Source organism: Mastomys coucha, unplaced genomic scaffold, assembly GCF_008632895.1.
Source record: "Mastomys coucha isolate ucsf_1 unplaced genomic scaffold, UCSF_Mcou_1 pScaffold9, whole genome shotgun sequence".
In the NCBI taxonomy this organism is placed as follows: domain Eukaryota; kingdom Metazoa; phylum Chordata; class Mammalia; order Rodentia; family Muridae; genus Mastomys; species Mastomys coucha.
Window position 1 is genome coordinate 42,768,970 of NW_022196915.1, and position 11,780 is coordinate 42,780,749.

The 11,780-nt window shown below is 41.4% G+C and overlaps 1 protein-coding gene across 1 annotated transcript; it reads right to left on the minus strand.

The window, feature by feature from the left end:
- Positions 1–561: 561 nt before the first annotated feature.
- On the minus strand, positions 562–3,261 carry LOC116084385 (granzyme C). The gene is made up of 5 exons (XM_031361357.1): positions 3,138–3,261; positions 2,505–2,655; positions 1,919–2,054; positions 1,443–1,703; positions 562–818 (listed from the first exon to the last, which is right to left on the minus strand). The coding sequence occupies exons 1-5, from the start codon at positions 3,190–3,192 to the stop codon at positions 675–677; spliced, it is 747 nt and encodes a 248-aa protein (XP_031217217.1). The 5' UTR covers positions 3,193–3,261; the 3' UTR covers positions 562–674.
- Positions 3,262–11,780: the final 8,519 nt, after the last annotated feature.

Genomic DNA, 11,780 nt, shown 5'->3' on the forward strand with positions numbered 1-11,780 from the left:
CCGCCACCATGGACTTTAAAGCACAGAAATTGCTAGACTCATCTGACTAGGGATAAAAGAGATGGAGGTGGAGCTGGGAGACTAGAGGAAGCCTGACCCTGTTTCCAGAAAAGGACAGGGAAACTATTCCTAGATGAGAAACATAGTTAATGCAAAAGCTGTCCCCTTAATGGTAAAGAGTGGAAGTGGTACACCCTTAATGGTAAAGCTGTGGAAGAGAGACATCCTGCCCAAGAAGGCCCACCCACCAGTTATCTCAGCTCTCTCTTCTGTGTCTCTAGGACAATGGTGCTTTCCCTCTTCTGTCTTCCATATGTCACAGAGGAGGTAGCAGGTGACCCTGAGCCCCAAAACAGGAGACACCCAACTTTTGTATGATGATGCTTCCTTTAGGTCTGTCAGAAGGGCAAGCACTGGAGAGACTGGAACAAGTAAAATTGAGCTTGAACTTGCCTAGGCTTTAGGGAGATGAATGTATGGAGATGGGGAGAGCAAAAAGCAGAAGTGTCCTTTTGGCCTCCCTAGTAGAGGTGATCCCTGAGAATCGACATGAAACCAGGCTTTCCAGCAGAAAAGGTTCTTTATTCAGTTGCTGCCATCTGTCCTAGAGCAATCCTGGACTCAGCTATAGGGAAGATGGCTTATCAGAACAGGATCTAGTTTGCTTTTTATAGTTAGCTGCGTTTCATCGTTTTCTTTATCCAGGATAAAAAACTCAAAACTCTCGTGAAAACTTGTGGAGCAGATCCATCACTTTGCCCGTAGGAGACAATACCTGCAGCTGCTTTTTTACACACCAGAGGCCCTCCAGAATCTTCCTGTGAATTGAGGAGGCACAGAGCACTGAGCTGTTGAGTCCCAACCTCTCTCTTATGTCAAGGTTCCTCCCAGAGAAGAATGACTTGTCCTCTCTGCTTATGGGAGGTGAGAGGAGAGCCCTGGGGCCCCTGGCCTTCCCAGTTCTAATTGTGGACCTGGTTAGGGCTGCACCTCCCTCCTGAGGTCAGCCTCTGCCCTTTCCCCAGGTCTGTGATCCACTCTCTAGGAAGGTGTGTGGGACCCCTGTCTCCAGGCTGTTGTTTAAGGACATGGGGACAGTGAGTGGGCCTGATGTGAGCATGGAGGGGAAGCCCACTGACAAAGTGTGTGTCTGCACAGAGGAGACAGCTGGCTGTGGTTATGACACACTCAGAGAGCCCAGCTTTCTAAAGCCTGGACCTGGAGTCAGGCATTGTGTTGCAAATGTGTTGCACCAACTGTTATACAAGCTACCTTCAACAGAGGCTCCTAGTCAGCTCTGGGGGCCCAACTTAGTTACTGATTCTTGCTGATTCCCAGGGAGAAAGATGACAGCCAGTGGGCAAAGTAGTTCCTTGAGGTCTCTAGGTCCCAGATTCCTTTTTCCTCCAACTGAGCCCAGAGTTAAAGGCAATCCAACTTACCTCAAAGGAAGCTCCTTTGATCTTTGAGTCTCCCACACATATCTCATTCGCTTTGTTGTAAGAACTTTGGAACTGGGACTCACACACCTGATCCTTCTGTACTGTCAGCTTAACCTCTTGCAATGTGTTTGGGAATTCCCCATCTGGGGTTATCTTTCCCCAACCAGCCACATAGCACACATCCCCTGGTTTTACATGGGCATTGCGCCTGGGCAGGTTGAGGGGTCTCACAGCTCTTGTCTTCTTGGCTGTTCTCACCAGCTGATAGAGAAGAGACAGAAGAAAGCAGCTCAGCCAAGAGGGTAGTGTTCTGGGCCACAGTGAAACTTGTAATGGAAAGAGGGAAGAAGCAAGATCAGAGAAGGAGGGCAGAGAGGAGACCTGTACCAAGCTGAGCACAGGCACCAGGAGTAGGATGAGGACTGGGGGCTGAAGGATGGATGGAGGTATGTGGCTGGGAGGATGGTAGGTCTCACCTTTAATAGCATGATGTCATTGGAACGGTCATCAGGATTATAGGCTGGGTGGGGAATGGCTTTTGCCACAGGAATGATCTGCTGTGTCTCCTCCTTAGCCTTGATGTTGTGAGCCCCCAGTGTGACTCTCATTGAGCTGTGAAGAGAGCAGAGTGAAAAGGAGAGATGTGAAGGCAGAGAAGATGCAGTCCAGGACTGTGAAAAGCAGGGTAGGCAAGGTGGGAGTCTAGCTGAGGGGACTGGAGAACACAGGAGGGTCTCAGAGTCAGACCTTAAGCTCTCTGCTTCTCAAATACATGAGATTCCTGGGAGCTCCCTCTTCCATCTCGGCATTATTCTGCAGTTTGCATCAACTTTTAATGTGAACTTTCAATCTCAACCACTACTTTTGTTTGGCCAGTGTAGTTGATCAACACAAGCATACTGCTGGCTGTATCCTCTCACCTTTTTACCTCAAATGTACCTCTTGTCAGACATTATTTTTCACAACCCTGCCTTCTAGTGAGCACTCAGGGGAGCTTCCACAATAGAGGACAGAGGCTCCTGTGGGCATCTCAGAAAACATGAGTTAGCTGCTTCTCCTCACCTTCCTCTACAATGAGCAGCCGTCAGCACGAAGTTGTCTCGAACCAGGAAGCCACCGCAGAACATCTTCTCCCCATTAACATTCAGAAACTCATAATATGCCATGTAGGGGCGGGAATGTGGACTGACTTCATTGCCTCCAATGATCTCCTCTGAAAGAAAAGCCAAGAATATTTGGTGTCTTGGAGCAATATTTGAGGTCAAGAGAGATCTAGGGAAGAGTGATTGAAAATGGAATCTTGAGTTCTCCAAGGCTTTTGGAGACTGGATTCCTTGCATGTAGTATAATTCTGGCTGAATCTTAAGCCTCATTAAAGCTGCCCTTTCCCTAGGCTGAAAAGTAAATGACGTATATTTTTGTATCTTTGCATTCTCCATCACATCTCTTTCTAAGGATGGTCCAGTCTCCAGGTGATGAAAAATGTTGGGAGGAGATAGTGCCTACTAAATTTTCTGAAATGATCTCCTTTCTTTAGACCTTGTTGAAAATCAGGCCAATGTCTGGGTTTGGTATGGGACCTGAAATTCAGAAATCTCTTGGGTTCAATGCCAGGATAGTTCCTGACCTCTGCTGGGCAGAAAGACAGCAGAGATGTTATGGGATAGCACCTCTAGGACAGGGGTAGTCACTCACCTGCACCAGCTCCAAGAGGGAGAAGTAGGGTCAGGAGAATCAGGACTGGCAGCATCCTCCCAGGAAGGCTGCTCAGGTTGGAGGAGGGCAGAGTAGACACAGCCTTTAGAAGGGGATGAAACAGTTATGGGCTTAGGGTTATCACACGCATTTTAAACCTATGCATCTCTGCTTCTGATCAGCGTCACAATGCTCAAGGAATTTTTTCTGGTTTGGGTAAAAAATGACACTGTCACCACACTGACCTCCTGAGGTAAGCTAAACTAGGATAAAGATTTAAAAAGCAGAGGATGTGGAGGCTGTGGTTGAGGAGGCCTGAGACCCCAGGAAGTCCATCTTGACTGCATGCAGACACAAGTGTGTCCTTTTCTAACTCTTAAACCCTTTTGCATTCCGATAAGATCTCCCTTGATCTTTGGTTTTTCTTTCTTCTTTTTCTTCTTTCTTTCTTTCTTTTCTTTTCTTTTCTTCCTTTTTTTAAACAGCCAATTTCCAACTTATTTTAACAAAAGTTATAATACTGCTGTTACTCATTGTTAAACTCACAGTTACACAGTGCTTAGTGAGAGTTCGTACTGTATAGGAGAATATCATCTCATTAATATTTGGGACTACTGATCATACTATGGAAAAATCTCTTTGAATATTCTCATGAATTAATCTTAACTCTAACTCTCCCGAAACTGCTAGAAAATTTTCACAAGAGAAATCTTAAAGGCAAGTGTTTGCCACATATCCAATGATCATGTCTTACTGTCATACATAGTTAAGCACAATAACAAATCACAAATGACAGGTACACTTTACTAGGTATTGTCATTTATCTCTGAGGCAAGACCTTCAGGAATGAATTCAAAGGTCAGTAAGATTAGATCCACCTTGGCTTCCATGCTGTTGAATCCAATGGTATTTTTTACCACTTTACCTATAACTTTTTATAAAAGTTTTATAAAAGTTCCAGCTTTCTGTCTCCATGTGCACCCAGGAGCTGGGGCTGTTCCTCAGCCCTCTGTGCATGGGCTCTGCCAGGAGAGAATCAGTTCTTAGGAGTGCTGACACAGGCTTACAGGTCCACAGGAGGGACAAGATCACACCAGAGTCAGCAAGATCAACTAACACCAGAGATAACCAGATGGCAAAAGGCAAGTGTAAGAACCTTACCAACAGAAACCAAGATTACATGGCATCATTGGAACCCAGTTCTCCCACAACAGCAAGTCCTGGATACCCCAACACACGAGAAAAGCAAGATTTGAATTTGAAATCACATCTCATAATGCTGATAGAAGACTTTAAGAAAGACATAAATAGCTCCCTTAAAGAAATACAGGAGAACACAGGAAAACAAGTAGAAGACCTGAGAGAGGAAACACAAAAATCCTTTAAAGAATTACAGAAGAACACGAGTAAACAAGTAGAAGCCCTTAAAGGGGAAACACACACACACACACACACACACACACACACACACAAACCCTTAAAGAATTATAGAAAAACACAAACAAACAGGTTTAGGAATTGAAAAAACCATCCAGGATCTAAAAATGGAAGTAGAAACAATAAAGAAATCACAAAGGGAGACATCTCTGGAGATAGAAAACCTAGGAAAGTGGTCAGGGTTAACGATGCAAGCATCACCAACAGAATACAAGAGATAGAAGACATAATCTCAGGAGAAAAATATACCATAGAAAACATTGAAACTACAGTCAAAGAAAATGCAAAATGCAAAAAGCTCCTTACCCCAAACATCCAGGACACAATTAGAAGACCAAATCTAAGGATAATAGGTATAGAAGAGAGTAAAGATTCCCAACTTAAAGGACCAGTAAATATCTTCAACAAAATCATAGAAGAAAACTTCCCTAACCTAAAGAAAGAAACACTCACAAATATATGAGAAACCTACAGAACTCCAAATAGATTGGACCAGAAAAGAAATTCCTCCAGTTACATAATAACCAAAATACCAAATACATACACAAAAAAAGAAAGAATATTAAAAGCAGTAAGAGAAAAAGGTCAAATAACATACAAAGGTAAACCTATCAGAATTACACCAGACTTCTAGCCAGAGAATATAAATGCCATAGAATCCTGGGCTGATGTCATATAGACCCTAAGGAAACACAAATATCAGCCCAGGCTACTATACCAGTAGTATACTATACTACTATAGTATACTATACTATACTATACCAGAGCAAAACTCTCAATTACCATAGATGGAGAAACGAAGGTATTTCATGACAAAGCCAAGTTCACACAATATCTTTCCACAAACCCAGCCCTTCAAAAGGAAAATAAAAGGAAAACTCCAACACAAGGAGGGAAACTACACCCTAAAAATAGCAAGAAAATAATCTTCTTTTAACAAACCAAAAAGAAGATAGGCACATAAACATAATTCCACCTCTAACAACAAAAGTAACAGAAAGCAACACTTTTCCTTAATATCTCAACATCAATGGAATCGATTTCCCAATAAAAAGACATAGACTAACAGACTGATTATATCAACAGTACCCAACATTTTGCTGCATGCAAGAAATCCACCTCAATGACAAAGACAGACACTACCTCAAAGTAAAAGACTGGAAAACAATTTTCCAAGCAAATGGTCCCAAAAAACAAACTGGAGCAGCCATTCTAATATTGAATAAAATTGACTTTCAATCTAAAATGATCAAAAAAGATAAGGAGGGACACTTCATACTCATCAAAGGTAAAATCTACCAAGATGAACTCTCAGTTCTGAGCATCTATGCTCCAAATGCAAGGGTATCCACATTCAAAAAAAAAGAAAGAAAGAAAGAAAGAAAGAAAGAAAGAAAGAAAGAAAGAAAGAAAAAACTTCGCTAAAGCTCAACGCACAAATTGCACCTCACACAATAATAGTGGGAGACTTTAACACCCAACTCTCAGCAACGGACAGCTCATGGAAACACAAACTAAACAGAGACACAGTGAAACTAACAGAAGTTATGAACCAAATTGATCTAACATATCTATAGAACATTTTATCCTAAAACAAAAGACTATACCTTCTTCTCTGCACCTCATGGTACTTTCTCCAAAATGAAACATATAACAAAACAGGCCTCAACAGATACAAGAAGATTGAAATTATCCCATGAATCCTATCAGATCACAGGCTAAGACTGGTCTTCAGTAACTACATAAACAATAGAGAGCCCACATACATGTGGAAGCTGAACAACACTCTACTCACTGATAACTTGGTCAAGGAAGAAATAAAGAAAGAAATTAAAGACTTTTTAGAGTATAATGAAAATGAAACCACAACATACAAAAACTTATGGGACACAATGAAAGCAGTCCTAAGAGGAAAACTCATAGCTCTGAGTGTCTCCAAAAAGAAACTGGAGAGAGCATACACTAGCAGTTTGACATCCCAACTGAAATCTCTACAACAACAAGAAGCAAATAGACCAAAGAGGAGTAAAAGGCAGGAAATAATCGAACTCAGGGCTGAAATCAACCAAGTAGAAACAAAAAGAACTATACAAAGAATCAACCAAACCAGGATCTGGTTCTTTGAGAAAATCAACAACATAGAAAAATCCTTAGCCAGACTAACCAGAGGGCACAGAGACAGTATCCAAATCAACAAATTCAGAAATGAAAAGGGAGATATAATAACGGAACCTACGGAACTCCAAAAAATCATCATATCCTACTACAAAAGCTTATACTCAACCATACTGGTAAATCTGGTGAAATGGACAATTTTCTAGACAGATACCAAGTACTAAAGTTAAATCAGAATCAGATATAACTGATCTAAACAATCCCATGAACCCTAAAGAAATAGAAGGAGTCAGCCGGGCGGTGGTGGCGCACGCCTTTAATCCCAGCACTTGGGAGGCAGAGGCAGGTGGATCTCCGAGTTCGAGGCCAGCCTGGTCTACAAAGTGAGTTCCAGGACAGCCAGGGCTATACAGAGAAACCCTGTCTCGAAAAAAAAAAAAAAAAAAAAAAAAAAAAAAAAACAAAAACAAAAAAAAACAAAAAACAAAAAAAAAAAACAGGACTAGATGGGTTTAGTGCAGAATTCTATAAGGCCTTCAAAGAAGACCTAATACCAATACTCCTCAAAACATTCCACAAAATAGAAACAGAAGTAACACTATCCAATTTGTCCTATGAAGCCACAATTACTCTGATACCTAAACCACATAAAGGCCCATCAAAAAGGGGACTTCAGACCAATTTCACTTATGAATATCAATCCAAAAATACTCAATAAAATTCTTGCAAACTAAATCCAAGAACATATCAAAATGATCATCTATCATGATCAAGTAAGCTTCATCCCAGAGATGCAGGGATGGTTCAATATACGGAAATCCATCAACGTAATCCACTATATAAACAAACTCAAAGGAAAACAACCACATGATCATTTCGTTAGATGCTGAGAAAGCATTTGACAAAATCCAACACACCTTCATGATAAAAGTCTTGGAAAGATCAGGAATTTAAGGCCCATACCTAAACATAGTAAAAGTAGTATACATTAAACCAGTAGCCAACATCAAACCAAATTGAGAGAAAATTGAAGCAATCCCACTAAATTCAAGGGCTAGACAAGGCTGTCCACTCTCTCCCTACCTGTTCAATATAGTACTTGAAGCCCTAACCAGAGCAATTATACAACAAAAGGAGATCAAAGGGATACAAATTGGAAAGGAAGAAGTCAAATTATAACTATTTGCTGATGATATGATAGTATACTTAAGTGACCCCAGAAATTCCACCAGAGAGCTTCTAAACCTGATAAACAACTTCAGCAAAGTAGCTGGATATAAAATTAACTCAAGAAAATCAGTGGCCTTCCTCTACACAAGGGATAAAGAGGCTGAGAAAGAAATTGGGGAAACAACACCCTTCATAATAGTCACAAATAATATAAAATATCTTTGATGTGACTCTAACTAAGCAAGTAAAAGATTGTATGATAAGAATTTCAATTCTGTGAAGAAAGAAACAGAAGATCTCAGAAATGGAAAGATCTCCCATGCTCATGGATTGGCAGGATTAATGTAATAAAAATGACCATCTTGCTGAAAGCAATCTACAAATTCAATGCAATTTCCATCAAAATTCCAAATCACTTCTTCATACAGGTAGAAAAAGCAATTTGCAAATTCATCTGGAATAACAAAAAACCCAGGATAGCAAAAAAAATTTTGAACAATAAAAGAACTTCTGGAAAAATCACCATCCCTGACCTCAAGCTGTACTAAGGAGCAATCATGATAAATAACTGCATGGTATTGGTACAGTGACAGGCAGGTAGATCAATGGAATAGAATTGGAGACCCAGAAATGAACCCACACACCTATGGTCACTTGATCTTTGACAAAGGAACCAAAACCATCCAGTGGAAAAAAGACAGCCTTTTCAAAAAATGGTGCTGGTTCAACTGGCTGTTAGTTTGTAGAAGAATACAAATCAATCCATTCTTATCTCCTTGTACAAACCTCAAGTTCCAATGGATCAAGGACCTCCACATAAAACCAGATACACTGAAACTAAAAGAAAAGAAAGTGTGGAAGACCCTCAAGCATATGGGCACAGGGGAAATTTTCCTGAACAGAACACCAATGGCTTAGGCTGTAAGACCAAGAATCGACAAATGTGACCTCATAAAATTGGAAAGCTTCTGTAAGGTAAAGGACACTGTCAATAGGAGAAAACAGCAACCAACAGAGTGGGAAAATATCTTTACCAACTCTATATTCAATAGAGGCAAATATCCAGGGAATATATACAAAGAACTCAAGAAGTTAGACTCCAGAGAATCAAATAACCCTATTAAAAATGGGGTACAGAGCTAAACAAATAATTCTCAAATCAGGAATACCAAATGGCTGAGAAGCACCTAAAGAAACGTTCAACATCCTTAGTCATCAAGGAAATGCAAATCAAAACAACCCTGAGAATCCACCTCACACCAGTCAGAATGGCTAAGATCAAAAACTCAGGTGACGACACAGGAACTCTGCCAGCCCAGTAGTTCTGATTCTTTCCGGTTTTTCTGGGCTGATGTCCTGAGCAGACCTTGGGCACAAGCTCCAAAGCCAGTCCCTCTACACCCAGAGGAAGCTCCACTCTCAGGTGCTCTGACAAATCCAGGATCAGAGGTAAGGAGGAACCAACATCTGTCCTAACACTGGGAGTAACTGGGGCCAGCGGGACCAGGCACACAGAACTCCGCCAGCCCAGAGGTTCTTGTTCCTTCTGGTCTGTCTCGGCTGGTGTCCTGAGCAGACCTTTGGCACAAGCTCCACAGCCAGTCCCATAACACTCAGAGGAAGCCCCACTCCCAAGCACACTGACACGCCCAGGATCAGAGGTGAGGAGGAACCAACATCTGTCCCAACACTGGGAGTAACTAGGACCAACTGGACCAGGCACACAGGAACTCTGCCAGCCCAGTAGTTCTGGTTCCTTCCAGTCTGTCTGGGCTGGTGTCTTAAGCAGACCTTGGGCACAAGCTCCTCAGCCAGTCCCACAACACACAGAGCAAGCCCCACTCTCAGGTGCTCTAACAAGCCCAGGATCCCAGGATCCCAGAATCACAGGATCGCAGAGACAGCTTGACTCTGAGGAGTTCTGACACAACCAGGATCACAGGAAGGACAGGCTCCAGCCAGATTTAGCAAGGGCAGGTAGCACTAGAGATAAACAAGTACCGGAGTTGGGGGGCAAGCATAAGAAAATAAACAACACAAACCAAGGTTACTTGGCATCATCAGAACCCATTTCTCCCACCATAGCAAGTCCTGGACATACCATTACACCAGAAAAGCAAGATTCTAATGGTGATGATACAGGACTTTAAGAAAGACATAAATAGCACTCTCAAAGAAATACAGGAGAACAGAAGTAAACAGCTAGAAGCCCTTCAAGAGGAAACACACAAATCCCTTAAAGAACTACATGAAAACACAATCAAACAGGTGAAGGAAATGAGCAAATGTATGGAACTAGAGAATATCATCCTGAGTGAAGTAACCCAATCCCAAAAGAACACACATGGCATGCACTCACTGATAAGTGGATATTAGCCCAGAAGTTTGGAATATCCAAGATACAATTCACAGACCACATAAAGCTCAAGAAGTAGGAAGACCACAGTGTGCATACTTCAGTCCTTCTTAGAAGGGGGATCAAAATACCCATAGTGAGAGAATACAGAGACAAAATTTGGGACATGGGTGCCCTGAGCAGACCTTGGGCCCAAACTCCACAGCCAGTCGCACAACACCCAGAGGAAGCTCCACTCCTAGGCGCTTCCCAGAAAGCCCAGGATTACAGGATCCCAGAATCACAGGATCCCAGAAACAGATTGACTCTGAGGAGTTCTGACACAACCAGGATCACAGGAAGGACAGGCTCCAGTCAGATTTAGCAAGGACAGGTAGCACTAGAGTTAACCAGATTGCGGGGGGCAAGCGTAAGAAAATAAACAACACAAACCAAGGTCACTTGCCATCATCAGAACCCAATTCTCCCACTATAGCAAGTCCTGGACATACCATTACACCACAAAAGCAAGAATCATATCTAAAATCACTTATGATGATGATACAGGACTTTAAGAAAGACATAAATAATTCCTTCAAAGAAATACAGGAGAACAGAGGTAAACAGCTAGAAGCTATTAAAGAGGAAACACAAAAATCCCTTAAAGAACTAATAACCAAACAGGTGAAGGAAATGAACAAAACCATCCAGAATCTAAAAATGGAAATAGAAGCAATAAAGAAATCAGAAGGAGAGGCAACCCTGGAGATAGAAAACCTAGGAAAGAAATTAGGAGTAATAGATGCAAGCATCACCAACAGAATACAAGAGATACAAGAGAGAATCTCAGGGGCAGAAGATACCATAGAAAACATTGACACAACAGTCAAAGAAAATACAAAAAGGAAAAAGGTCCTAACCCAAAATATCCAGGAAATCCAGGACATATTGAGAAGACCAAACCTAAGGATAATAGGTACATAAGAGAGTGAAGACTCCCAATGTAATGGGCCAGTAAATACCTACAACAGAATTATAGAAGAAAACTTGCCTGACCTAAAGAAAGAGATGTCCATGAACATACAAGAAGCCTACAGAACTCCAAATAGATTGGACAAGAAAAGAAATTCCTCCAGTCACATAATAATCAAAGCACCAAATGCATTAAACAAAGAAAGTATTTTAAAAGCAGTAAAGGAAAAAGGTCAAGTAACATATAAAGGCAGGCCTATCAGAATTACACCAGACTTCTCACCCGAGAATACGAAAGCTAGAAGATCCTGGACAGATGTCATACAGACCCTAAGAGAACACAAATGCCAGTCCAGGCTACTGCATCAAAACTCTCAATTACCATAGATGGAGAAAACAAGATATTCCATGACAAAATGAAATTTACACAATATCTTTCCACAAATACAGCCCTACAAAGGATAATAGATGGAAAACACCAACATAAGGAGCAAAGCTACACCCTAGAAGAAGCAAGAAAGTAATCTTTCAACAAACCCACCCAAACCTAATTCTACCTCTTACAACAAAAACAACAGGAAGTAACAATTACTTTTTCTTAATATCTTAATATG